This window comes from Coturnix japonica, chromosome 19 (assembly GCF_054131305.1).
Source record: "Coturnix japonica strain WE chromosome 19, WE-NBRP24, whole genome shotgun sequence".
Lineage (NCBI taxonomy): Eukaryota > Metazoa > Chordata > Aves > Galliformes > Phasianidae > Coturnix > Coturnix japonica.
This window is the reverse complement of record NC_140681.1, coordinates 1,097,059-1,124,525: the sequence shown is the minus strand read 5'-3', so window position 1 is coordinate 1,124,525 and position 27,467 is coordinate 1,097,059. Positions and strand designations below refer to the sequence as shown.

The 27,467-nt window shown below is 51.1% G+C and overlaps 2 protein-coding genes across 2 annotated transcripts; both read left to right on the top strand.

Moving 5' to 3' along the window:
- Nucleotides 1-4: 4 nt before the first annotated feature.
- Nucleotides 5-6,846, top strand: LOC107322838 (dynein light chain roadblock-type 1). Its single transcript, XM_015881343.3, has 4 exons — nt 5-44; nt 2,382-2,457; nt 2,998-3,165; nt 6,307-6,846. Exons 1-4 carry the CDS (start codon nt 42-44, stop codon nt 6,348-6,350), a joined length of 291 nt encoding a protein of 96 aa, XP_015736829.1. The 5' UTR covers nt 5-41; the 3' UTR covers nt 6,351-6,846.
- Nucleotides 6,847-11,033: 4,187 nt separating this feature from the next.
- Nucleotides 11,034-24,400, top strand: LOC107322839 (microtubule-associated protein 1 light chain 3 alpha). Its single transcript, XM_015881345.3, has 4 exons — nt 11,034-11,169; nt 18,417-18,472; nt 22,643-22,749; nt 23,189-24,400. Exons 1-4 carry the CDS (start codon nt 11,130-11,132, stop codon nt 23,349-23,351), a joined length of 366 nt encoding a protein of 121 aa, XP_015736831.2. The 5' UTR covers nt 11,034-11,129; the 3' UTR covers nt 23,352-24,400.
- The last annotated feature ends 3,067 nt before the right edge of the window (nt 24,401-27,467 follow it).

Here is a 27,467-nt window from a genome sequence, read left to right as displayed (position 1 = left end):
ATGCGCGCAGGGTGTGACTGTGCAGCGGGCGGCGGTTCACAATGGTGGGTGCTGCTGCCGGGCCGCGGCTGCTCCGCTCCGCTCCGCTCCGCTCTGCTCGGTTCCGTTCCGCTCCGCCGCTCGGGGCGGGCCGGGCCTGATGGGGAGGAGCGGCGCTGTGCGGTGCCGCCGGTATCGGGGCGGGGCGGGGCGGGCTCCCTTGGCAGCTGCTGGGAGCCGCGGGGTGATGGGGGCGGCCGGCACCGCCCGGAGCCGTGCAGGGGAGGCCGCGGTGCTGCCGTGCCGCGCTGGGCTGTGTGCCCGCAGCACGCACCGGTGGCTCCGAGCTGTTGGGCCGCCACACGAACGTCGGGAGAAAAGGCCGCGTTTGTTCCCGGCTCCTTCAGTGCCGTGTCCTGCGGAACACGGAACCGCCTTTGAGCTGTAAATCCGCGGGAGGGTGATTCCCGTTGGCATTGCTGGACAGCAGGTGGTGATACCGGTATGTTCAGTGTGTGTGGCAATGGAGATGTGAGCTGTATGTGGAGAACTGAAGCAGTTCATGAAGACACGCAGCGCTGTGGGATCGTGGCTCACACGTTCTGGATGAATCCTGTAACTGATGTGCAGCTTGTGTCTGCTTTAGCTTATGGAGGGGTCTGACAGGAAGAGGTTTTGCTCTCCTTTCACAAAGCTCATCTCTTTTCCAGCTGCTGTCTGTCTCTTGTTGGGATTGAGGTTCTGTTTGGTGCTCGGGTTCGGTACGTGATGTTTTTCTGGGTGATGTTTTGTTGGCCCGGTGAATGGCAGAAGCGCAGTGAGGTGTCGGGGAGGAGTTTCCTCTGTGTGCAGCTCCAGGAGACTTCCCTATACAAACAGCAGCGAGCTCCCCTGGCAGCTCCCCCTCCTTGGAGTCAGGTTACTGTTGGTTGGTAGGGGAGATTTAGGGTCAGTGAAGTTCCGTGTGGATTCTTCTTTGCACCCAAGCACTCGTTGAGATTCAGTGTTTGACAACTTTGGGCTTAGATGCATCTACAGGGAAGGCAGGAAATTATTTCAGGTGGAACAGTGTGTCACTATTATCCCTCAGCATTTTCACACCCTGTAATTATCTGGGTGTTTTTTTTCCCCTCTTTCTTTGTCTTCCACATGGAAGCAGTCCAGCGTTCAGAAGGAATCAAGGGCTCAAAGTGATTAAACTCAGCTTTCTTCTGTATAGGATACAAACTGCTCTGTCAAGACAAGCTCAGGTAGTGCTGTCTGATCACAGCAGCAGTCTGTGTTACTCTGAACTACTTCCATTCCCAAAGCCCTGTGGAAGGTTTGCTGGCAGTTCTTAGGCTGAACTGATGCTTTGTTTTTCACTGACACAAATCAGCTCTCCCAGCTGGGGATGTGGGCAGGGGGTTACTCGCAGTGCCTGACCAATGCAGCCCTGTTGGCCAGGTGCCCCTGGTAGCTCTGGCCTTTCCCCCAACTTCAGCTGATCCTTTTGTTCTGTGCCAGGTTCTGCTGGATCTGAAATGTGCAGCACGTCTCTGTTTCCTTTTCAGGGAATCACAAACCTCCAAACTGATGCTTTCAGTCATCTTTTTTTTTTTTTTTCTTTTACTTTTTGGAGGAGTTGATTTTCCAAAGTAGTGATCCCTACACCAATAAGAATCTGAAGTAAAGAGCATGGATCACTTCTTCCTTTTGCTTTTTATGCTTTTAATTCCTCTTAGCATTGGTTTGCTAAAAGGAAGGGTAGTTTGCATGTAGAGTCTGCATTATTCTGTTTGGTTCGTGAATTCCCTTTGTGTGTATGCAGATTTTGCTGCATGCCTGTACCATAGCAGTCTGAGAAGTCTTTCCACTGTGAGCCAGCAGTGAGGAGCTCATCTGTGGGGCTGCAGGAAGGAGGGGAGGAGGAGAGGACAAGATTAAAAGAGAGTTCCAAGTTTGCACAAGATTGTAATCACAAATGACTGACGACTGCTCTGAAAGATCATAGAATCACAGAATGGCATGGGTTGAAGAAAGCCTAAGGATCATCACGTTCCAACCTCCTGCCACAGGCAGCACCACCAACCTCCAGATCTGGTACTAGACCAGGCTGCCTAGGGCTCCATCCAACGTGGTTTTGAACACCTGCAGGGATGGGGTATTCACAGCCTCTCTGGGCAGCTGTTCCAGCACCTCACTGCTCTCTCTGTAAAGAAATTCCCCCTGAAATCCAAAATGGATGGAAACCAACTAAAAAGACCAAGCAGAGAAAACAGTACTAAAGTATGCAGTGCTTTATGGAAAGGTGTAGGCATTGTCTGTTTGCATCATCTTTGCACATCTTTACTTTCAGGCACGCTGTTGTTGAAGGCAAAGAGCAGCTGTGATCTTTTGATTTGTGCTTTCTCTTTTTGCAGGCTGAGGTAGAAGAAACACTGAAGCGAATTCAGAGCCAGAAAGGAGTGCAAGGAATCATTGTTGTTAATTCTGAAGGTATTGTCAGCCTGTTTTCTGAGATCATGACTTACACCTCTCGTGCACTTCAAGGAATAGTGGTTGCACTGTTTCCAGTTGGTGTCTCTGTTTAGCAAAGATTTTCCTGTAGTTTGGTCCAGCTTGTTAAAATTGTGTGACTGTCAGTTTAAACCAAGTGTTTTCTAGAAATAACCATTAGAAAACATGACAGATATTCCCACTCCCCCCTAAAACACTTATTTTTGTTTTTATTTATCTTTTTATACATCTCAAATGAATAATCAACAAAGCAAAAGTAAACCGCTGATGCTTGTAGAGTTATGTGGGTATTCTCGCCTTCATCTGCGGTTTCAGAACTTAGCCTTTCTGTCTTATTTCTGCTCGTACTCTTCTTTTACTCTTTAAAAAGAGCACTCCTGATCCCATTCCCCTGTTTTAGCTCTCTAATATATACTCAGGTTCACTGGCTGCTGCAGTTGGATATGGTGATACCCAGAGGTTTGTTGCTTCAAAAGCTGCGTTACTGACTCTTGCTGTCCCCATGGTGGCTTCTTGCAGGTATTCCTATCAAAAGTACTATGGACAACACCACAACCATTCAGTACGCTGGCCTAATGCACAGCTTCATCATGAAGGCAAGGAGCACCGTGCGAGACATTGATCCCCAAAATGACCTCACATTCCTGCGGATCCGCTCCAAGAAAAATGAAATCATGGTTGCTCCAGGTAAGAGGAAGTAGACTGAAAGCAGACATCTGAGCATCCAGCAGATACTTCTCTTGTGAGGTCTGTCAGAGTCTCTTGTTGTCTTTTCTGCGGTAGAGACATTGTGAGCCTGAGAAATGAGTTCTGTGTGCTGCTTTTATTCCTGTCACCTACTCTGTTCTTTTCCAAAGGCTTTGTCCTTTGTTGCTTTCTTCAGTTGGAAACTTTTATCACTTTTTAGTGTAGTTTGCTTTTTCATGCTGTAATGTGCAAAATCACTTTCCTCATTTCATTTTCATTGAAGTAGAAATGGTTAATTAGCATTTGACAGCATGTTGCAGCCTCTCATGCTTCATATTTTTCAATGTGAAATCCAGAAAGTCAGAAAGAAATATGTTTGGAGAGCAGTTTCACCTAGCTGAGTGCTAAACTGATAAACCAGTCTAATGCATCTGAAATGGAAGCTTTGGACCAACATTGGACCATTACTGCACATCCTGTCCTTGGTTCCCAGGAGCAGCTCCCAGGGGCTGCAGGGTGCTGTGAGGCCGCCTCTCAGTCTCCTGTTCTTCAGCCCAGGCAACCCCAGTGCCCTCAGTCTCTTCTCATAGCACACGTCTCCTAACTCTTACGTTAACATCCCTTTTATGTTGTGAAGCCCGCAGCTGCACACAGCATTCAAGGTGAGGCCACACCAGTGCTAAATATTATGGAAGAATCACCTCTTTTGACCTGTTGGTCATGCTTTGTGGGATACACCCCAAAATGTGGTTTGCCTCTTGGCTGCCAGGGCACACTGCTGGCCCTTGCTGAGCCTGCTGCCACCAGTGCCCCCAGTCCCTTCCCACTGAGTTGCTCCAGCTGCTGGCTGGAGTCCAGTACTGCTCCATCCCTGCTGCAGAGCCCAGCATTTCTCTTTGCTGAACTTCATGCTGCTGCTGATTTCCCAGTACTCCCATCAGTTGAGACCCCCTACAAGGCCTCTCATCCCACCAGGGAATCAGCAGCACCTTTTAGATCAGTGCTATCGTCAGACCTGCTGTGGATGCATGTCTGTGTCCAGTTGATGGAAACGTTGGACAGGACTGGCCCTGGAGTTGAGTTCCATAGAACATTACTGGTAACTGTACACAGCCAGATGTAGCCCTGTTTGCCCCTTGAGCACTTCTATTGAGCCAGTCCATCACCCAGCGTAGTGTGAACTTGTTTGTCTCACAGTAAAACAATCTGTCTAGAAGGCTGCCATAAAGGACTGTATCAAAGGCCTCACCAAAATTTAAAGCAGTGACATCTGCTGCCTTCCTTTCATTCACCACGCAGGTGACCTTATCAGAGGAGATCAAATTACTGAGGCAGGACTTTCCCTTTGTGTGCCCATGTCAACTGTGCCTGGTAATGGCTTTATAGATGCCTTTCCATATCCCCCAGGACAAACTTCTCCATCACTTGCCCAAAAGACTGAGGTTGGACTGGCAGGTCTGTAGTGTCCTGGCTCTTCCCTTATGCCCTTCTGGTGGATGGGTGTGATGTTGGCCAGCTTCAAAGGGACCCCCCCAGACTGCCAAGACGTTTGGTGAGTTGTTGGGAGGGATCCAGCTGTAACATCTGCTGACTCCCTCAGTACTATGAAGTGAGTCCCACCAGGCCCCATTCAGCTGGTACAGCTGGATCCCTACAATTGTAATATCTGCAAATTGAAAGCTGTTTCTTCTCCAGTCGTGGTCCTCCAGCTCAGGTCCAGGCAAACCAAGATCTCTTGCTGTTGTTTAATACTGAGGCAGGAAAGGCATTAGATGTCTCCACCGTTTCCTCCTCACTTGTGAGGTGACCTTTCACTCCAAGTATCAGTCCTGTGTTTTCTTTTGAACACCTCTTGCTGCTGACAAATTTGAAGAAGCCTTTTTGTTGTCTCATACCACACTGCTCAACATCAACTCAAGTATAGCTTTGGCTTTTGTTGTTTTCTCCCTGCAGATGCAAACTGCAGTTCTGTACTCTCCATTTGAAACCAGACCTTGCTTCCATAGGCTGTGTGCTTTCTCTTTCTGCCCCAGTTCCAGGTATTCCCTCTTCAGTCAGACCACTTGCTCTGCACGTGGTTCAGTGGGATTGCCTGCTCCTAGGCTTGGAAAAGTTTTTCTTGAGAAATGACTAGCTCTTGTGAGCCGCTAGATGCTGGAAAGCAGAATTCATGGGGACACTGCTTATTTGCTTCCTGAGAAGCTTAGAATTTGTCCATGGTGACAATTCTGGTGGTAATTTTTTTCTTCTTTACACCAAAAATTTTGGACTCTACCACTTCATGATCCCTGTGGCCACAACAGCTGCCCACTGTCACAGTTCCCACACGGTCTTCCCTCTCCATACATGAATTGCAGGAGGGCTTCTGTCCTATCTGGCTCACTCAATACCTGTGGATCTCATTCCAGTTCTGGCTAAGAGGAAAGGATTTTAGCATGTTGTGGCTGTACTGATGAGTCACGGAATGTGGCAGCAGCCTTTTCTTCTGGAGATACGCATCTGTATTTCATCAAACTATGGAACAGGGGAAGCCATGAGATGAGTTGCATTAACGATGCAAGAACTCAGCTTTATTCCTTTGTACTTCACCTGCTCCGTGGTGGCATTCTGATGGTGGGGAGGCAAAGAAGGAGGCTGGTGCTCCAACAGGCAGCTCTGCAGGAACTGGTCACAGCATTGCTTGGGAAGAGAGGCTCTGGGGTTTATGCTGGTGCATCCTCTCATTTCTGTATGATAGATGAAAAGAGAAATAACCATTTACAGGACAAATGCAGCTGGAACCCTTTCAGTTCAGCAGTCTGCCTGTGAGATATGGAAAATCACTTGTCTTGCACTGCCACGTTTAGTTAAACCATTGCCCGTGTCAGTTATTCTCATTTATTAGGCACAAGCGGTGTTAAATTTGGCTCTCAAGCATGTGAGACTTCTCTGCCATGAGGCTCAGATAAGTGATCCAACATGTCAAGCCTGTTTTGATCACTGCGGATGAGTGTCAGGACTGCACAGTTCCTACAGCTATCAGTGAGATATGAAAAAGAAAAAAAGCTGAAAGGTCCTCTATTTAGCAGCAGGAATGCTTTTCTTTGTGAATAAATATCGGCAATGAAAGAATAACTTGTTTTTTGTTCTTTTTCCTTCCAGATAAAGACTACTTCTTGATTGTCATCCAGAATCCAACTGAATGATCACACTAACTTGATCTGCTTTTCTCCCTTTGCCCGACTTTTCCTTTTTTCTTTTTTAATTTAAAGCTAAAGAGTAGAGCTCTGGTGTTAACTCTGCTGTGCCACTTCTTTGGTGTTAGGGAAGAACAAAAGCAGGTGTTCTTGTTGTCTGTATGTTTTTTACATACAGCAAAAGTGGCTTCTTTTGGTATCACTTTGGTGTCGTTTTGAGGAGATGGGGAATTAGAATCTGGTGACCTTGGAAGTAAAAAAAGTAAAATAAAAGTGCGACAGATTCTTTTTATAGTTGATGAGATAACATAAACTATCCTAATAGTGTTCTAAACGATTCTTCTCTGTACATTTCCATGATCCTGTCACCACTATTTGAGTTAAGCTCTTACACTGTTACTTCTGAATGACTGTAAATATGAAACTTTCCTGTCCTGCTGTTCTCTCTTGTTTTATAAGTTACTTTGAACAAGTCTGGTCATATTAAATTACGAAAGTGTCAGCAGTGATGGCTTTTGTCTTGTTTTTTCCCTGTCTTGTAAGGAGTTGAATTATTGTCGTGATTGTTTTTTTTTTCTTCAAAAAGTAGAACCTTTGTAGGGCGTTTTTCCTATCTGTTGCTGCTTCTGAACAGTGATTCACTTCAAATACCTGTACTGCATGCTTACAACTGCAGGCAGAGCGTTTCTCCATCATGTCTCTTTGTTGTCTCAGGCAGCAGGGAGAGGTGCTGTGACTGAGTGCAGACATCCAGGCTCTTTTGGAGCTCTCAGCTGTCACAGCTCAGGAACTGCTTTCATCTGATCCTTCGCTCTCGTCATTTGTTTTTTGGTTCATGTTATTAAAGATAAAAAAAATGTTATCTGGTCCCTCTGAAATAATAAAGGGATTGTTTTTTTGTAGCCTTGAAGAAGTCTTGTAACTGCATGCAGAGTTCAAGAATTTGTGCCCAGTGTTTGTGTCACCAATGTGTGTCCCTCCTGGCAGACACAACTCTGCCTTGTACTGAAATGTCCCAGTGCTCTGCAGAATGTCACGGCCCACATTAAAAAATGATGCATCTTATTTTGTGCTGCATTTCCTTTGTGTGCTCATCTAGCTCAGTACTGGGAGTGGCATCAGCAGGGAGCAGTGCTCGGAGAGCCTTGTTCCTTCCCAACGCTGCTTTGTCCCATGGGATGGGAGGGCTCTGCAATGAGCTGTTCTGTCTTGCCTGCTGGGCTCCCTCCTTTTCACCTCTCTGACCTTGGCTAGAAGTTGTGTGATGGCAGTTTTATCAGCATGAGAAGGATATCCCTTAATTGAGTAACTGCAGTCTTCTTAGGGGGTGCTGCTTCTTGTGCTGGTGAGGAATTGCTCCTGCCTGACCCATCTGTGTTAGCACAAGTGTGCAGCCTATGTTCAAACCTGCCTTCTGGAAACCACAAGCAGTGTTGGGAGCACGGAGTGGTGCCCAGTTCTACACCTGGGAACAGAATTGGAGCCTGTGTCTGATCTCAGCAGGTTATGGGATACTGGCAGCAATTGGCTGCAGTACAGATTTAGGGTCTGTTAGTAAAAATGGTGGTGTTGGTTTGGATGCTTTTTTGGATTTCAGAGCAGGATGTTACGTGGTGTGTATGTGGTGACTCCAGCAGGTAACCAGAATGTTCAGCATTTTATAATGTGTCTTCAAACATGGGCATTAATTTATAGACCACTTTTATTTCTCTGAATAGTGTTTATGACCATAAAAGCCAGAAATGCTTTCGGATCAGAACTGAAGTTCTAACTTGAAATGGTCAGTCCTGCAGCACCTGGCTGTGGCACTCCTTTGTAGTTTAGTTACTTGTTTGTGTTTTGAGCACCTCAGCTGTCACCACTGTGACTCAGCGTTGGCTGTTGCTCAGTTCATGAACTGTTTCTTCCATCAGGAGATGTCTGACCACACTAAATTGGTGCCTCCCTGCAATCCAGTTTTGTGCCAAGAAATGATTAACGTAACCATCCATCTCCTAGTCTAGAAATGTGACCGGTAACTCACACAGCACACACACACTGACTTTTATTATTTAATCTTGATTTGATGCTCAGCAGCTTCTATGAAACATGCCATCCATTACAATTTAATTAAATATTGTCTCCAGAAAATGATTTCCAGGAAGCTGGAAGCTCTGGATAATATCTGCATAATGAGGCGAGGCAGAAGAGCAATGTGCCTTCAGTTGTCTGCTTTATTTTTCATTGTTTGTGGCCAGAGAAATGTTTCCTTGGCTGCTGCGACCTGCTGGTATGTTTTAGCTTTCCCTGGGAGCTGGTTCTGTTACTGAAAAAGGGCTGAAGATTTCCTGGTGCCCAGCATTCTATTTGACTCTTCCTTAAGAGTAACCATCCTGCTAATGGTTCTGTGTCCTATCTGCTTTTAGGACACAGTGATGTTTGTTTTCCTCCAAGAGCCTGTAGGCAGTAAGCTGAATGAACAACAGAGATGGTGCATGCTTTCTGCATTGCGTTGGGGCCATAAATGGAGGCAGAAACTTCCAGGGAAATTGATTACATATATATATGTGTGTGTGTGTATTCCAAAGTGCTGTTACCAATCTGACCTGAGTATATTCAAGAACTTGAATAAAAGTCTTGAAGCTGATTCCGGGTATCACATCCAGCTGAAGAGGGCATGGCCTTGTTTATGTTATGCTATTACCAACTTTACGTGAGCTGAATCAAAGTTGTTTCTTTTAAGTACGGTGGATCGAGGTGAAGAACAATACTCTCTTTTGAAGTATTGTGTATACATCTACATATATATATACACATAAAATAAGTATTATGGAGAAAAAGCTTCTTGAATCAGGAGCATCAGAAGAGTCACAAAGATCTGACAGGAAGAAATTGCTCTGCATGGCTGTCAGGTCTTCACTAAGGTGGCTTTAGAAAAGCCAAGTCCAGGTGATGGACTGGGTGATGTTTTGCTGCTTGCCCTGTGTTTGCTGAGCCTGGGCCTAGTCATTCATGTGGGTTATTGACGTTCAGGTAAGATTATTGACAGCAAATTGAAGAAGACAGGTGAATAAGCATTTTGGCTCTGAGCTCTTTTTCATAGCCTGAAAGCAGAGAACAGTAACTCAGAGATGGGCTTGAAAAGCATTTGTGCTCTGTGGCTTTGAGCTGCTTTGTGTTACAACTGGAGAATGGCCTCACTTTCTGTCTTTGAGAAATTGATCCCTTTCTGAAGGCAAAGGAAACACCTGCTGCGAAGTCAGAGCAAACAAACCCTGATGCATTAAGAGGCTGATGAGGGGGGTTTGAAGTATGGCTCAGGGCTGCAAGCAGCAGCACTTGTAGCCCAAGATCTCTTTGTCCAGCTGAGATAAGGCCGTGGCAGAGGAATGGAGGTGACAGCACTTAAGAGATCGCAAAAGATAGACTTGTGGAAACATCTGTTCATCTTCAGACACGTCTTTCAGCTGCTATGGGCAGCAGCTATTTGTCTGCCTGAGATGGCTGAGCAGCACTCCTTTCACACACAGGAGCTTTATTTACCTTGTCTTAAAGCTTTTGCTGTGCATTGCTATGTCTGTAGGGAATGAAGGCAAGGCCTACAGCAGGCCAGGCTGGCTGTGTGTTAGCAGAGTGCCCCGACCTGCACAGGCTGCATGCAGAGCTGTGGTGTGCGGGGGCTGCAGGGCACTGAGCTCTGACAGCACCAGCACTGCAGGAGTCTGAGCGTCATCAGGTCTGTGTTGACAGTAATACACTACTTCAGCAGCACAACAGCATTCCTCGGGGAGGCTCCAAGCTGTCACAAACATGCAGGGTGCTCATTACCAGCAGTGCTCACCCTGCTGGAATGCTGGCATTGTAAAGCTGGCTGTTGATCGTGGGTTGCTATAGGGCTGCTTGCTGCTGCTGGGTTGGTCTGTCTACCTGTTCCTCGTCAAAAGTGGGTTAGTGCTTAACAACAGTAACAAATTCAGTGAGCCTGCAGTCTGCAATGTCAGTCCATCTGCCTTATCTCAGTCAGTACCGCAACTTCTTTCCCTTCTGCATTTTTGGATGGCCAGGACCCTTTTGATCATCAGAGCACTTTTAAAAGATGCAGTGGGAGCCTTTCTGTCCCTTTGAAGCAGGGATGTACTCAATGTCTGCCCACCATGGGGGGTTGTTTTGGAGCACAGCGCTCATTGCAGCGTGCCTTCACGGGGACATAAGTGTGGCTCTCTGCAAAACACCGTCACCGTTTGCAGCTGGGTTTGATTCGTTCACGGCTCTAGAAATAGCCCGCTCTATTTGTAGCCGTGATTTGCTCTGCAAGGTATGCGGGCTGTGTGTGCAGCGGGGGCAGACGGGCTGCTCCGGGGCGTGCGGGGCAGTAAGAGGAGGGGACGGGGACTGAGTACATGGGCAGAGCGGGGGACGGGGGCGGCTTTAACTAGAACAGGGAAGATTCAGGTCGGATGAGCGGAGGGAATCCTACACCCGCAGGCGGTGCGGCCCCGGCCCTGGGCAGCCCGGGCTGGGGGAGCGGCTCAGGTGCGCACGGAGCAGCGCTCAGCGATGTGCTGCGGGACGGGAAAGCGGCTCTTGGGGTGTGAGCGGGGCCCGAAAGGCCGCGATTGAAAACGGGATCGATGACTCGGCGCTCATCGCACCGGGCGGCACCGCCCCGCGGACACGTCACGTGACACGTCACGGCCCTCCGCCCGCCCCGGTGACGTCACCGCCCGCTCCGCCGCAGCCGCCACACGGAGCCGCCGCCGGCACCTGCGACCCGGCCCGGCCGCCGCCGCCGCCGCCAACACCACCGCCATGCCCTCGGAACGGCCCTTCAAGCAGCGCCGCACCTTCGGTGAGCGGACGGCGGGGCGATGTGCGCGGGAGCTGCGTGCGCAGCGATCGGGGGGCGATCGCGGTGCCGCGGGGCGGGCGGTGCCCTCCGGCCGGGCTATACCGGGCTGTACCGGGCTATACCGGGCTGTACCGGGCTGTACGGGGCTGTGCCGGGCTGTACGGGGCTGTGCCGGGCTGTGCCGGGCTGTGCCGGGCTGTACGGGGCTGTACGGGGCTGTACGGGGCTGTGCCGGGCTATACCGGGCTGTGCCGGGCTGTACGGGGCTGTACGGGGCTGTGCCGGGCTGTACCGGGCTGTGCCGGGTTGTACCGGGCTGTGCCGGGCTGTACCGGCGGCCCTCGGGCTCCTTGTCCTCCTCCCGCAGCCCGAACGCACCCGCGTAGCGCGGCGGTCCCCCCCCACCCCCCGTTTCTTATTGTGGCACCGCCCGGAGCCGCGACCCCTTCGCCCCGCTGTGGCGGCGGGCTGAGCCCCTTCGGCTGCGGGTGGGCGGCCGAACCTTCGCGCACCGCCCGGTGCCCCCGCCCGGCTGGGGGTCGCTGTGCCGAGGACCCCGCGCTCCGCACCCTGTGCTGCCGGGCCCGGCGGGTTCCGCGCTCGCGTGGAAACATCGTTGTGCTGAATGTGGGCGGTGGGCGATGTGACCGTACGGGGCGATGTGACCGTACGGGGCGATGTGACCGTACGGGGCGATGTGACCGTACGGGCAGTGTTACCGTACGGGGCAGTGTTACCGTACGGGGCGATGTTACCGTACGGGGCGATGTTACCGTACGGGCAGTGTTACCGTACGGGGCAGTGTTACCGTACGGGCAGTGTTACCGTACGGGCAGTGTTACCGCACGGGGCGCCGCGTCGTGCCTTGCCCGGCAGAGCGGCAGCTGCTGCTCCCCCTGACCTTTGCCGGCCGAACCCCGCGGCCACACGGCGCTTGGCTGGAGTTTTCTATTAAAAGCAGCAGAATCCCGAGTGCCGCCCGTATCACTGCCCGCTGCTCCGCCGTGGCAGCCGGCATCGCGGGCGGGAGGAGCCGGCTTTGCCTTTGCACGTTGCTCAGGCTGGAGGAAAACAAAAGTCGAGGCTCGGAGTGACCGAAGGAGAGCGGGACTGAAATAGCGCAGGAGGGAAAGGGGGGGAGACGGAGTCGGGTGCTGTGTGACCGCGGGTGTCTGCGCCGTCCTGTGCCCTTTGGCTCCCGGCTGATGTGCAGAGCTCACCGGGACGAGGAGGAAGAGGAGGCGGCCCGGCGCCCGCTCGGCTGCTTTGGGTCGGGGCTGGGATCGCTCCGCTGGAGAAAGTAAACAGCGCTTGTTTTCGTCTTCAGCTCGTTGCACAACGGGAGCAGGAAGCGATTGTTGACAGTGCCGCTGGAGAGGGACGATGGAAAATATTTCCAGTGACACTGCACCCTGAGAACGGCGCTGTTTGTAAGGCCGCAGAGCTGGAGAGAAGTGGAACGGCTCCAAAAGAACAGAACAGGCAGAGTCAGAGTGTGGCTGTTTACAAGAGCCGCCCAAGGCTCCGGTGTCACGGCACGTGGCTCGGTGAGGCCTTGGCCCGCTGCCCCGTGCTGACGCTCTGCTGTGCTTTGTGCCCATTTTCCCCCTTCTTGTAGTGTTGAGGTTTGTTTTCCTATGGGGTTTCTTCTGTTTGCCCATCTGCTTTGTCTCAGGTCTGTTCTGAATACATTTTATGGAGCTCAGTGTGATGCTGTTGAGGACTTAAGTCCAACGCTGGGGCATGCGGCGTCCCCCTGGTGTCTGATGCACATCAGAGGGGGCTCTGCTGGGGTTGTGCTCCCCGCTGTGGCTGTGGCTGTATCTTTGGGCTGGGGGTGAGATCTGATGGAGCCCCTCAGCTGCCACGTGCAAACCTGCCTGTGAATGCTGAGGGAGCTGCGTTCTGCTTAGTCAGATCCGTGGTAGGAGTCCAGACCAATTCCCAGAGTGAAGCTGTGCTCTGTGTCAGAGGAGCAGGCTGTCCTGGCTGCAGCCATGTGTGCAACCTGCTGACCCTGCGCTGCTTCCTGTGAAAGGTGCATCTTTGGGCTGGATGCTCCCATCCCAGGTGCAGTTTTCTGTGCCTTCAGTTCTGGCAGTGCACTTCTCATGTGGAAAAGGCAGCAGTCGGTGAGAGCAGCACATAGAACTGAAGAGTGGCCTTCACCAGGTGGCAGCAGGGTGAGGAAGGGGATTGGCCCCCTGTGATCAGCTCCTGTGAGACCCCACCTTGGTTTTGCATCCAGCCCTGGGGCTGCTGGCACAGGAAGGACGTGGAGCTGCTGCAGGAGGTCCAGAGGAGGACACAAAGGTGCTCAGAGGGCTGGAGCATCTCTGCTATGGAGTCAGGCTGAGGGAGCTGGGAGTGTTCTGCCTGAAGGAGGGAAAGCTGCGGGGAGACCTCATTGCAGCCTTGGAATGTTGAAAGGGAGATTATAAACAGGAGGAAAATCAACTTTTTAGACATGTAGATGGTGATAGGACGAGGGGGAACAGCTTTAAACTAGAGGGAAGATTCAGATTAGATGTCAAGGGGAAGATTTTCACTGAGAGGGCAGTGCAGCCCTGGCACTGCTGCTCAGAGCTGGGGGTTTTCTGTTCCTGGAGGTGCCTACAGCCATGGATGGGGCCCTGGGCAACCTTATCAAATGGTTGGCAGCCCTGCCCATGGCAAGGGGGCTGGAACGACATGATCTTTGAGGTCCCTTTCAACCCAAACCATTCAGTGACTCTGTAACTCACCAGGTGTGAGCTGGCCATGCTTGTACCAATGGAAAGACCACCAGTGGACAAACTGTCCCACATCATCCTGTGCTTGTCATAACTGTTATGCTTCATGGTCAGCTGGCCTGGAGCTGGGGCTGCTCGCTGGGTTGGCTTGTCTGCACGCTGTGCTATGAATGTTCATGCAGTGGTGCTGCAAGAGCTGAGAGCCCCATGGTGGGGTTTGCTGCTGCTCTTTGGTGCCTGGCTGTCTCTGTCTGCTTGTGTTACTTGCCAAGGGCACTGTGTGACGTGACTTAATGTGGGGCTGACTAACAGCACTTAGGAAAATGCTGTTGGAAAAGGTAAACAAATGCTGAGGACAAATGCCAGCGAGGTATACAGACCACAAATGCTGATCTTTATTTGTTTTTAAACAAAAGCTTCTGACCAGGAGGCAGCAATAATACAAAATAGAGCAATACAGCCTGCATGTATTTTGTTGATTATTTAGTCTTGTTTTTGCTACAAAAAACATGAACCGTCCACTGAAGCAGCAGGGCAGAGGTGCTGCTGAAGGTATGACCAGCAGCCCTGGCATTCACACAGCAGTGTCCCGTGTATCAGCTGTTCGTGTCGCCTGCTGTGTGTGCTGTCCTTGTGGAGCTGTCTGATGCCTCTTGTCTTCAGAAAGTGGGTTGGGAACAGGCTGCAAGGAGAAAGGAAGGAGCTCCTGCCTGGCTCTCGTTCCTGCACAGCTCCCTGCTCTCACGTGCTCCAGTGACCAGCCCCGCCATCTCTTTGTCCGTGCATGTGTGTGTTCTGCATTCAGACGTAGTTCTGTCCAAAATGCCAGTTGTTTGCTTGAGCAATTTGAAGTGTCCTCAGCAATTCTGAGAAATAGGAGCGTGTTCCTGCTGCCCCAGGGATTTGTAATTGTACATTTGTGAAGATGGAAGAGAAGGTCAAACAGGAGGCAGGGGAAGCCCTGGCCGAGGACAGCCTGCTCCTCACACAAGAACTGCTTGTTCTTTTTCCAGGACTAGTGAAACTGTGGTTAAACAGTGAGCGAAAAGCAGCCCTTTATCTGGAACACTTAATGTGAATACGGTGTACACAGTCCAAACAGCACGTGGAAAATGTTTTTCTGAATGTTGAGGGGAAAGCTCTCAACATCTGCTTTCTCCTTCTCAGTTGCTTCTGCCTTTCACACAGCCCCTGTTCCCTGCAAGCAGAGCTGCTGGCTCCCTTATGCGTTTTTGTAGCGGGGCTGCCCTGAAACTCAGTGAGAAACAACAGCCTTTGTTTGATTACCTTCAACTGATGTGAAAACATCTGGTTGGATTTAACAAGTTGGTGATGTCTTTCCCCGTCTGATTGTACCACATCCATCCTTTCTGGAGCATCTGGGCTGATACTTCCTGGGTACAGGATCATAGAATCATTAAGGTTGGTAAAGACCATCCAGTCCAACTGCTGGCCCATCCCACCATGCCCGCTGACCACATCCCTCAGTGCCACATCTCCATGGTTCTTTAACACCTCCAGGGATGGTTACTCTGCCACCACCCTGAGCAGCCTGTGCTGCTGCATCTTCACTCTTCCAGAAAAGAAAGTTTTCCTAACATCCAACCTGAACCTCTGCTGGTGCAGCTTAAGGCTGTTCCCTCAGATCCTGTCACTGATCAGCTGGGAGCACAGGCTGAGGCTCTGTCTCCTGTCAGGGGGTATAGAGGGTGGTGAGATCTCCCCTTGAGCCTCCTCCTCTCCAGACTTAACAGTCCCATTCCCTCAGCATTCAATCCCCTTGTCCAGGTCATCAATAAAAGCATTAAACAGGGCTGGTCCCAATACCAACCCCTGGGGAATGCCACTGTTGACTGGAACTCCATTCCACCTCACCACCGCTCTCTGGACCTGGCCATCTGCCCAGTGAAGAGTACGACTGCCCCAGCTGTGGGCTGCCAGCTTCAGGTGCATCCCTTTCCTCTGGGCTGTAGGTGAAGAGAGGTGGCTGAGGGGCTGAAGCCCAAGCACTATTCAGTTCATCATTCTCCATCCTCCTGCCCAGACCCAGCTCCACTTGTCTGGCTGCAGCCATGTCTCATTGCTTGGCATCCCCTACGGTGATGTGATTTTGTTTTCTGAGTCTCCATGTTTTGCTGGGCACATTGTGATGCCCACTAGTGTTGTGGATGTCCTGAAGGTGCCAGCAGAAGTAGCACTGTCTGAGCAGTGGGGGTCTGATATACACCCTGCATGACCTGGAGTCGGGGGACACTGTGCTGTGTGACCAGTGATCAGTGTCCTGACTTGAGCGTACACTTCCAGTTGCTGTGACACCGCTGTCTCAGATGTGCTCCCAGGGCAGCGCTGGCCTCCAGGCTTTGTCCTGCTTTCTGGACATGGGAGGCTGCTGCTGCTCCTGCATTGCCCCAGCCAGGAACAAGCTGTGCAGCACTGTGCAGGGATGGGCAGGGCAGCTGCTGTGTGAGCCCTGCACGTAAACACGGGTGGATTTCCTGGTAGGTAGAGTCCTCAGGGCGGTGCATTACGTAAATGTTTATTGACCTTCATCTGAAATGAGCTGTGCAATGTGCCCACCCCTTCAGCCATCACCAGCTCATCCCAGATGCATCCTGATTTCACACCATTCAGTGTGGATTCATTCATGCTGGAGATCTCTCAAACAGGATCACAATAACAGCGCTCTGTCCCAGGGCTGACCGCAGACATCAGCCCTATGTGGGCTGCAGGGCATGCAGCAAGAACCCCATGGCTGCAGGGGGCAAGGACACCTGCACGTGCCCTGTTCATGTGCACTGAGCTGTGTGGGTCACTGCCAGAGGTGGGGCTGGGGCTGAGTCCATGCTTTGCTCTGCCCTCCACGTGCAGCTCTGGCTTGGGTCAGGAGCTGTTGACCTTGACAATGTGTCCAGGCGGTGTGTTCTTACTGCAGGTGTCTGTGGTCACAGCCAGCAAGGCTGAGCCTGGTGTCTGGCCACTGCCTTGGGGCAGCACCAGTGCCTGAACCCCCAAATGCCACCCCTTACACAACCACACTCTTGCAGGATTTGCCCTGTGTTCTCCTTGTGTTCCCCCACCCGTGTCTGTGGTCAGTGGAGCTGTTGTGCTGTCCTCTCGCCTGTGTCTGTGCAGTGTCTGCAGGGCAGAGCAGTGTCCCATGGGCACTGCTGGTAGAGGTCAGTGCTTGGAAAGCCATAACATCTTTCACTGTTCTCCTTAGCTGGCATAATGACCTCGTCTCATATTGCTGTGGGAGATGCTGTTCACCCAGACCTTTGGGAGAACAACTTGGGAAGGACCTGCCTCAAGCAAACTGTGGAGATTCCTGTGTTTCGTATGGTTTGCAGCATTGCTGATGGTACTCGACAGCTGAAACTGCAGTCAGAGGAGAGAGAGGCAGTTCTCCTGTCATGTGCACAGCTACAAAAATAACTCCTGCCTTTCAGTGGGCCACAGCAGGGACTATTTTGGGAGTAGCCAATAAAAGGTGCTGGTTTTGCCTTACTGCTGTGCTGAGTTCTCCCATCGTGGTGTGGGGGCAGCCTGGGGCCCACACCAGGAGCTGGGATGGGGCTTTCCCCGTGGGTGTGGGCAGCTCATTCATCATTACTCAGCCCCTGCATACAACAGTTCCATCCTCTCCTGCTTCAGTCCCTGCCAGAGTCAGAAGTGCTGCTTAATTTACTTTATTTTACATAATTAGATCACATACAGGTTAAATGAAAGATGGTGTTACAGCCATTCCTGTGTGGCATGGTGGGTGCCTTCCTGAGGACCCACACCCACCTCCCAGGCAGGATGGGGACTGTGGGTGAGCACCACCTGCTTCGTGCAGGAGAGAAACTCAGAGGGATGTTCACAGAGGAATGAGCACTGTCACAGGGTGTGGACTCTGGAGGAAAATGAGTTAGAATGTCTCAGAATGGTTGCAGAAAACATCACTCTCATTGCTTAGTTTTTATCCCTGTCTCCACAATGGGTCTCTCAGGCCAAGAGATGCATTCTCTCAGGCTAAGAGCTTTTGCAGCTGCAGGTCGATGATAGTGCAGGATTTCTTCTTGGCAAGGCACATCTCTTTAGGACAAAGGCACGCTGCCAGGTGGTGCAGACAGAGGAAATGGGCAGAACCCAGCCCTGGTTGGGGGCTCCCCTGGGGGAGCAGCTGGGAGGCAAGGGGAACCCGATCAGAGCTGAGACCCTAAAGCTGCTGCTGCCCAGCTCTGCTGGGTGTGAGCACTGCTCATGTGGATTTAGGAATATGGCTTTATAATCCTTATATCTAATGTGAGTCACTCCATTTCCACGTGTTTTACTGGGCAGGGTGGCACTTAGCTGCTCTGGGGGCTGGTGGGAAACTCCAAAGGGCTGTTCACTGCAGCTGAGATGTGGCTGACAGCGCCTGCTGCAAGGTGTGTAGGAATGGTCCGGGGAAGCATTTGGATTCCTTCTGCCATGTCCACTCACAGGGCTCAGTCTGCTACTTCTAACTTCCTTGCTTTGCTTTTTTCCTTACAGCGGATCGTTGTAAAGAAGTACAGCAGATCCGAGAGCAGCATCCAAACAAAATCCCGGTAAGTGCCAATTCTTGCTCTTTTCATAATTATATCTGTTAAAATCACCCCACCTGTGTGAGAGGGCTGCCTGTGCATGGCAGTGTGTGCCCCGCAGCACTGGGCTGATGGGGCAGATGGCCCCGGTGGAGATGGCTGCAGTCACACCTTCCTGCTGGCAGCAGTGTCCACAGGCTGCGCTTCAGGGCTGCCTCCTCACTGGGAGCTCCAAGCACAGCCTGCAGCAGGTACTTTAGAAATCATCTGCCCACTAGAGGACAGACCAAGCTTATGCCTGTCCAGCCTGTCAACTTCAGCAGTCTCTTTCTGGAGCCCATTGAGGCTGAGCCCTTTGAGGGTTTAAAGCCAGCTCTTGTGAGCCTTGAAGAATCTAGAGTCACAGGGGATCGATGCTGTTTCACCCAACCTGTGCTGGGTAGCATTGGGAGCTGACATTACTCAAAACCCTAAAGCTAAAGCTAAGTGAGACCTGGTGGCTCATGGGCAGTACTGCTGCACAGGGTGCACTAGCAAAGGCTTGGGGTCTGTTTGGTTCATGTGAAGAAATATCTGTAAGGTTATGTGGTAAAAAAACATCTTCATACCCACAGAGGAGCACAGAGAGACGTCAGGCAGGGACCCAAAGTAATATCTCACCTCAGGAAGGTGGTGGATGGAAACCTAAACTGCATCCTCAGAGAAAGGGATGAGCTGCTCTGGGCTCCTGCCAGGGCTGTTCCAGGGACCATCGTTGTCCAGGGCAGGCAGGCGGCAAAATGAGCCCCTCTGAGACTGAGTGTTACTGTATGTGGTCCTACTGAAGGACCTCCACCCTTCTGGGCAGGACAGAGGAGGCTGTTGGTGATGTCCCTGTCCGTGTGAGCACTGATCTGTGTCACTGGTCATGCAGATAGGCATGTCCTTCATGATATGTGTTCTAAACACACATCTGTGTGTGTGCCTCCTGAGTCTCACTGGTGGTTGGACCTGGAGATGTGGAGCTGCAGCTGCCTTGCCTCTGTCAGGCTGTCATGTCTGTTCCCACTCTCTAACAAGACCCTTCCCCCTCTTCAGCCTTGGCCCCACAAGGCTTGTGTCTGCAAGTGCTGCCCATGGGCCTGGTCTCCCCAGGCTCTGCCCTTGGCCCTCCCACCTGTGCCCAGCTCACAGAGGGTTCCCCCCACACTGGTGAGTGTCACTGCTGAAAAACCCCCCATCTGAGGCGGCAGCTTGGAAGAGGACCCAGAAGGGAGGTGCTTTGTATCCACGCCCAAGGCCTCAGGGATGTAATATTAGCATTTGATCATACATTTCCCTCCTTAGCTAGATAAGAACTTCATGTCCACTGGCCACCTGTTCCCTTAACTGGGTTACCCAAATAGCAGCTCGTGTTCTGGAAATAGAAACTCCTGGAGCTGTTCTACATGACAGACCCTGTGTCTGCTCAAGGCACAAGGCAGCTGTTGCTTTAGCAGCTGGGCCATCCTCCTCAGCCCATTCTTGGGTTAATTGAGAGGCAGTTGTTTGTGGGATGGAGCTGGATGGTAATTAGAGATGCCTCCCTCTGTTCCTCTTAGAGGTCAGTGAGAAGTGAGCCTCAGTGCGGCTGCACAGGGCCCTCCCTACAGCAGAACACTGTGTGAGCAGCTGTTGTGTCACTGTCACCCTTGGTGCTAACTGTGGTTAAAACCTGAAGCTCTGGGTGTTGCCTCTGTGTTTCCCAGTGGGCAGAGCTGCATCCCTGCAGGTGGCAGTTGTGAGCACCCAGTCCCTCCAGGCTCTTCATCTCCCTGTAGCCAAAGTGTTCATCTGTGAAAGTAAGACTCAAATAAGTAGAGCAGGATGGGGCAGATTGAGTTTGCCCTCCCTCCTGCAGAGGGGAAGGGAAGTTGGCAGGATGGTAAGTGGCATCATGGTGCAGAAAGTTGTTCATTCAGCAAGGCCCCATATGGCAAAAGGGGCTGAAGGAGCAGTGCCTGTTTTTTTCATGTTCTGCTCTGGTGAGAAAGAGGGGATGTGGCTGGTGTGAGAGTACATTAGGGGGCTCGGATGCGATGGGATGGTTGTCCTGTTTCTTGGGCTCCTGGGTTCCCTTGTGTGAGTTTCAGAGGGTGCTGAGGTACAGAGTTCCTCCAAAGTGCTTTACACCTCTCCCTTGTCTGGGAACTGCCTGAGATGAAGCTTGGCCCATGCTGGTGGGCTGTGAGATAAGCGCACAGTGTGGGGCACTTGGCAGATGTTCCAGCTCGCTGGTGGTACTGCAGCATCCCAGCACCTGTGTCTCGTTTGGCTTTGATGAAGACAGAGCCTGGGAGTTACGCTCAGCTCTTCTCCTTACATCTCCCCTGTTCCCCATAGCTGTCTCCATCCTCTGGGTGCTTCCCCATACTCACTCTCCACATTGCTCAGCTCTAACTTAGTTTACAGTTAAAGACAGTCTGGTGTGTGTGTGCAGGCTCTGTGTGGCTCAGCCCAGCTATTGTACTGCGTGGTGCTGGGCAGCCTCTCAGTGAGCTCTGTGCTCACACAGCGTCCTGTTATGTCAGCAAAGGGAGGAGCTCCTACACCTGTAGGTGGTGCAGAGGCCATTGGCCCCACCGCTCCCCATCAGCTCAGCACAGGGCATGCAGCACTGCGTGCTTCAGGTGCAGGGCTGCTGTTCATGGTGATGAAGGCCCACCAGTGGCTACCTGGCTGGCTGGGATCTGCTCCCCTCACTGCTCAAAGTGCTGGCCAGGGCTGCCTTCTTTACCAGGGCAGTCTTTGCTGCAGAGAGAACAGGAAGGGCCGTGGGATGGGCACGAGGCTTTCTGCAGTGGGCAGAGATCTGTGTGTTCCTCCAGCACCCTTCTGACAGGTGTCTGCAGAGGCCCTGGGGGTGCTTACTGCTTTTGTTTACACCCAGGCAGCAGGAGATGTGTTCTGCTGGTGGCAGAGGCTGGTGAGCATCATCAGGTGGTTGAGAGAGGTGAATGGAGTGGTGCTTCCTGAGTGTGCATCTTCCTTCTGGCCCTGCAGAGCCATCTCCTGGGCCCTGTGCTCTCTGCTCCTCCACTGCCACAGGCAGCTGTGCTTTCATGGCTGTTTCTTTTGTGAAGGAGCTGAGAAAACAGCTTATGGGAATTGCCATAAGTGGAAAATAGTGCTCAGTCTCAGCTTGGAGAGCGCAGCGAATGGATTAGTGTACAGGTGTCATTCTATGGAGAAAATGGCTGGGTACTGGAGAGATGTGGGAGTCAAAACGTCCCTCTGAGGGGAATGCATTGAGCTTTTTAAGATCATTAATTACTATAAATGCTTAGTAATTTCTTAGTAAACAAACAGCACACTTCCAGGTTGGCTCAGAAATAGCAGTTGTAGCTGTCGGGGAAGACGTTCATTAATGACAATAGATGAGGAAGGTGGATAGAAATCCTTGTTTTGTCTTTTCAGAAGGTAGGAGTGGTGAGAACTTTATTGATGGTGGGGAGGGCAGGCCGGGCTGTTCCCTCGTGGTGCTGTGCTGAAGTGGCCATGGGTTCCTGATGAGCTGTGGAGCTGGTGTCTAGCTGTTAATGTGTGGAACGAGACTGGCAAAACCCAGCTCTCCTTCCTCAAGGAATGCCTTGGGTGGTTTGCAGCTGTTTTTAAGAACTATGGGAATATCTACAGCTTTTCCTAAACAGGCAGAGTGATGCTGAAGTGCAGCTTCATGGCGTAAAAGGGAAGGAAAACATCTCCTGCTGTGCAGAGGCTGGTCAGGAATGGTCAGGCTGGGCCAGCTCCTTCCTCTCTCCCTCTGGCCCCTTCCACCACATAAGAAGTTAAGTCCTTAGCTCAGATTTTGTAAGTCTGAACGTGGTAATGAAATACACTGTGTAGCTGTTACAGATCTCCCACATGTTAAGGGAGGCATCAGAGCACGAGGGCCAGCCTTACTGTTCACATTCAGCTGGAGCAACTGATGCTTTAGACACTTATCTTGGATGCTGTCCATGGTCTGGTTCAGGTGGGCAGGTGGCTCTGCTGAAGGGGGGCTGCAGCCAACACTCTGGTCACTGCTTGTTGCTCTTCTTGCTGTTCTGCCAGAGAGAAGCAAGGTGGGGCCTCACCTCAGCTCTTCCATCAGTGTCAGTTTGGTCTGTATATGGCCTTGAGGCCAGGGGTTGGGGCACTGTAAATTGTGGATAACCCTCTTTGCTCTCTTCCCAGGTCATTATTGAACGCTATAAAGGGGAAAAACAGCTGCCAGTGCTGGACAAGACCAAGTTCCTTGTCCCGGACCACGTCAACATGAGTGAATTGGTCAAAATAATCCGGTGAGTTGGGTGACCCTGACTGATGTGCTGTGAACACACAGCGGTGGGGTGAGGATGAGGCAGAGGCAGCTGCTGAGGGAGGGGATGGAGGACAAGGAAACCACAGCAAGTTTTGCCAATTGTTTGTGTGAGGATCACATGGCACTTGGTGAAGGGCCGTTCGCTCTCTCTCAGGATACTCCTGAGGGGGACTCCAGTCTCCTTCCTGTTTCCTTCAGCTCATGTGAAGGAGGAAGGCCCTCTGCTTTTGCAGCAGTGCTTGGGGAAAGGGATTTTGCTGAGTCCTCCCAGCTCAGAAGGCCAGGAGCCCCCAGCAGCTCAGTGTGGCTCACCAGCAGCACATCCTGATGCCAGCCTGGCCCTTTGTGAGCAGTGTCGTGGGGGGAGGCAGGACTTGCTCTCGCAGTGGGCTGACCCAGACCTGCCCTTGTTCCCACAGGCGCCGCTTGCAGCTGAATCCCACCCAGGCTTTCTTCCTGCTGGTGAACCAGCACAGCATGGTGAGTGTGTCTACTCCCATCTCAGAGATCTACGAGCAGGAGAAGGATGAGGATGGCTTCCTCTACATGGTCTACGCTTCCCAGGAGACCTTTGGCTACTGAGGCCTGCCGAGAGGTGGCACGTGGAGACAGATTAACTGTGGCACATGTGCTCCCAGCCCTGGGAGACAACAACCGGAGGCTCTCGAGAGGGGGACTGTGCTGACCCCCCGTCTCTCCCTCCTTCTTCTTCCCATCACCCTCTCACCAAAGAGGCTCATGGCGTGTGTTGGACTCGCACAACCCTTCACTTCTGTGTAGATTAGCCCCGCTCCATCCACGCACGTGTGTGTGTGTATATACATACAGGCACCCCGGCACACATATTGGGCCTCGGCTTCCCATCCCATCCCCTTGGCGTAACCTCCCGCTGCTCTCGCTGTGCTGTGTGTGTGTGTGTGTGTTCCAAGCCTGCTGCCAAAACAGTTCGGCTGCTGCTGGAGAGAGGACAGGACACTGTCACCTTCACTTTCAGCACAAGGAGAGCTGCCTCCTCCTTCCAGGCACTAATAAAGGGCAGAAAGTCTGCAAAAACAACAAATGTAATCATTGCTCCTGAGTTTTAATTGATTTTAATTACACCCATATCAGATTCTTGGTGCTACTGAGTAGATGTAGGCGTCTCCATGTGACTGTGGATAACGTGTATCCTTTAGATTTGTTTTATTGGTTTGTTTGTGTTTTTTTGTTTGGTTTCATTTTTGAGGGACAGGTTGGAATGGGAGAGGGGAGATCTGTTCCGTGTGCTGTAGGGCGGTCAGTCGAGCTTTGTTGCACTTTAAGGCGCAGTAGATGTCAGAGTGGAATTTCCTTTTAATTTATACAGGGTTGCCATATTTAGTGCTGCTCCTCCGATGACAGTTGTACCAGATCGTCTTTCTTTTGTTAAATAAAAACCATTTCCCTCTCTCTGTCCCCCCATTGCATGCAGTCTTTCAGTCTCAGTGTGGCAAAGAGTTTGCTCAAGGAATGTATGGATTTGTATTTGCTATGTTCCCGTTCCAGTTTTTCATGTATTATACCAGAAAAATGTATATGATAAAATCCCACCCAGTTTAATCTATACAAAGGTATATATATATAATAAATATACATTCAAGTTGTGTCTTGTAGGTATGTTTTGTTTCCATCTCATTTGTCTGTGTCATGTCCCTCAGATGGTGATGTGTATGTGATGCACGTTGCTGTGTTTGCTGGCACATTGCTCAGCTGCTTCCTCCAAGGTACAGCAGGGGACTAAACCAAAGGTGGGAACATGGATTATGGGCTGGAGCACTGGGCAGCAGCGCAATTATCCCTAACCTGCCTGTGACACTGTTGGGTGAGTTGTGACCGAGTTGCCTCATTGGAGAAAAAAAGCTTTGGAGTTAGAGGGATTTGTACAGACTCGCTGCCATTAATGAAGCCCTGAGCAGTGCTGGAAACCTCCCTGAGCGTTGGACAAAACTGTTCTCCGGGCAAAGGCAGGGACTGGAAATGTCATTGTTTCACTTCACTGTTTTCCTTCCTTTGCGCTTCCTAGCAGAGAACACTAGATACTCTTTGCCCGAGTTACTGACAGCTCCATTCATGCCCTGTGCCTGCAGGGCACCTTCTGTCCGGAGAAGGACCTGGTGTAAGGGACAATGCATATCAAAAGAACCTCCTGTCTACCCTTAGACACAAACAGACGCTGCTTGCTCTTAGTCTCACTCTCAGGTCTACCAGGGTTTCGCAGTGATAAGGTCTATCAAAGAGTCTGAGCTTCCTTCTGGCACTCAGTGCAGCTGGGTCCTTGTTTGGACTCAGGTATGAACGATCCATATCGTTTCTTACAAAACTGATATACATTCACAGCTTTCCTTTTTCAGCTTTCCATCCTCCCTTACAACTTTCCACCCTCTTTTTTTGTTGTTTATTAGCAAACAACTCCCACACTATAAAATAACAGCACTAATTATGTTAATAACATAATCATCATCACTCAATCAAAGCCTTGACCGATAACAGACTGAACATAAGAGTTACATGTAAGGCCATAATTTTTTGAGTCAATACATACACACTCATACAGGGATTTATTATAGACAATTCCATAAGTGGGAAGTGGAAATGTATAAGCTAATGTATTATTACTTATTGACAACTATGGGACGGCCAACCACCCAAAGGAGAGAGAAGGAAGATGACAGCAGTGGATGTGCCAGGCAGTGCCAGCAGGGCGTTCCCTGCTTCCAAGTGCACGTTGCCTTTCTCTCCCATCACAGATTCTCTCCTGTTTTTATTCTTGTTGGGGTCTGCAGGGCTTTTTCCACTCGTACTCCACATCTGCACGGCCAGTGTGTGATGCAGAGCCCAGGTGAACACCTGCTCACAAACAGAACAAACCACCAGATCAGATCTCTTCTGACTACCCACAAAGGGTTATTTACAGCTGTAGTCACTCCCATTGCTTTACCCTTAGCTCCCTTTTTTATTTAATTGCTAAGCTTTTCCTTGTTGACCACCAGCTTCAACTACCGTTACCAAAATAATCTATGGGTAGTAATTCTTGACGCAGTACAGGGATGCACCTGTATCTATCAGAAAACAAACACCTTTACCCTGCTGTGTGCACGTTGCATTCAGTCCAATGGGGGCAAATCTCATCCTGGTACCTTTCAGGTCCTGCTCTAGTGCAGCTGCTGCTGTTCTTCCCAATTCCTTTCTTTCATTACAATCCCTTTCTATACACTTTCCAAGCTCCCTGAATTCATTTGTCCAGGTCTCTCCCAGTGTGTATATTATTGTGAGAAAATAAAGACATTCTTGCTCCGACTAGCAGAAGACCTTTACAGGTGCAAACAGTTCAGCAGACACGGAGAGAGAAAACCGAAAGACTGTAACTATTTGTGCTGGACAGACCCTCTTGGCATGATCACGAGACCTCCAGCTTGTACAACTGGCATGGGGGTGAGCAGATGCTATAAAAACCAGTGGCAAGCCCCACCAAACTGGAGGTGGGTTGAAGTGAGTAGCAAGAAACCATGGGTTTGTGTATGACCAAGGAGCAAGTGGTGAACACAGAAACCTCTGAATGACATTTGGCACGAGCCGTGGGCAAAAAAGGGCAGGAAGCTCCCCAGGACTGTTGAGGGAGCTACCCACGTGGCCTTCCAAAATCTGCAGGTCTCCAATGGTGTGGGAGCTGCTCCACTCTCCACTCCCCAACACTGGGGCAGCTGCTTCCCACCCAGACAGGGCCAAGCTGACTCCTTGCTCCCAGCTGCCTCCCCAGCACTTGGGCATCATGAACCAGTGGGAGAAGGGCAAGAGTGGGAACAGCCAATAGTCTCCAGTTTGGCTAACTCAGAATGCTGAAAGTTCAGCATAACCTTCCAGGAGACCTGAAGAGCACAGGATGTGCAATGAAGTTGCCTGATGAGTTGCTCCAATCTCATTTCAGCAGGGAAGGCTTGAAGCACCCTGGGAGATCCATACTGAAGCTGCCACAATGAGGCCACGCTTCCCTGGAGATCTTGAGTTCAGAGCTATGTCTAAACAACACAGAGAAGCCCAGAGTCTTCAGGAGGCAGCTGAGTCTCTGGCGCAGGAAGTGATAAAGAGGGTAAGGGCATTGGATCAGCCTGTCAGCACCCTAAGGAGGGCTTCCATGAGGATCAGACAAAGATTGCTTGGAAGAGCAAAAAGGGCAGAGCCTTTGGAGATGGCCCTTTCTAGCCCTGAGCAGGAAATGGTGTTGCTATCAAGGAAGGTTGTAATGAACGTGCTGCAGAAAGGTGGGAAGTGCCTGGAACCCAGCACAGCCAGTGCACCTGAGCCACGGCAAAGAGCCAGGCAGTGAGAGCTCCCAATGCCAGATGAAAGTTCCAAGTGGGAAAACCTGGAGAAGGGAAACTGAGGAAAGCACTCCCAAAGCATCCTGGAAGGCTTCCCTTCACAAAGACACTCAAGAAACCATGGGAAGTGTTTGCAGCATCTTGCAATCCTTCATAGCTTCTCATTCTGAGCAAGAATTTGGCTGCAGCCACAGCCATCTGTCATGGACTGACATCTAGGGGTCACTCCATGACACCATCCCAACTGCCTCTCATGGCATGGCAGGAAGGAACAACAAGGCCTGTTGGAACAGCAACAAGCCAGAGAAAAGCCTCCAGTGATCCAACCAGTGCCAGTCATAGAATCCTACAATCATAAAAG

What these genes read in the sequence shown, in the direction of transcription:
- LOC107322839 (XM_015881345.3), top strand. Translation starts at nt 11,130, where the DNA reads ATGCCCTCGGAACGGCCCTTCAAGCAGCGCCGCACCTTCG. An exon ending in CAAGCAGCGCCGCACCTTCG is followed by an intron (nt 11,170 to 18,416) that starts GTGAGCGGACGG and finishes TTTTCCTTACAG; the next exon opens with CGGATCGTTGTAAAGAAGTA. An exon ending in AGCATCCAAACAAAATCCCG is followed by an intron (nt 18,473 to 22,642) that starts GTAAGTGCCAAT and finishes CTCTCTTCCCAG; the next exon opens with GTCATTATTGAACGCTATAA.
- LOC107322838 (XM_015881343.3), top strand. An exon ending in CATTGTTGTTAATTCTGAAG is followed by an intron (nt 2,458 to 2,997) that starts GTATTGTCAGCC and finishes GGCTTCTTGCAG; the next exon opens with GTATTCCTATCAAAAGTACT. An exon ending in TGAAATCATGGTTGCTCCAG is followed by an intron (nt 3,166 to 6,306) that starts GTAAGAGGAAGT and finishes TTTTCCTTCCAG; the next exon opens with ATAAAGACTACTTCTTGATT.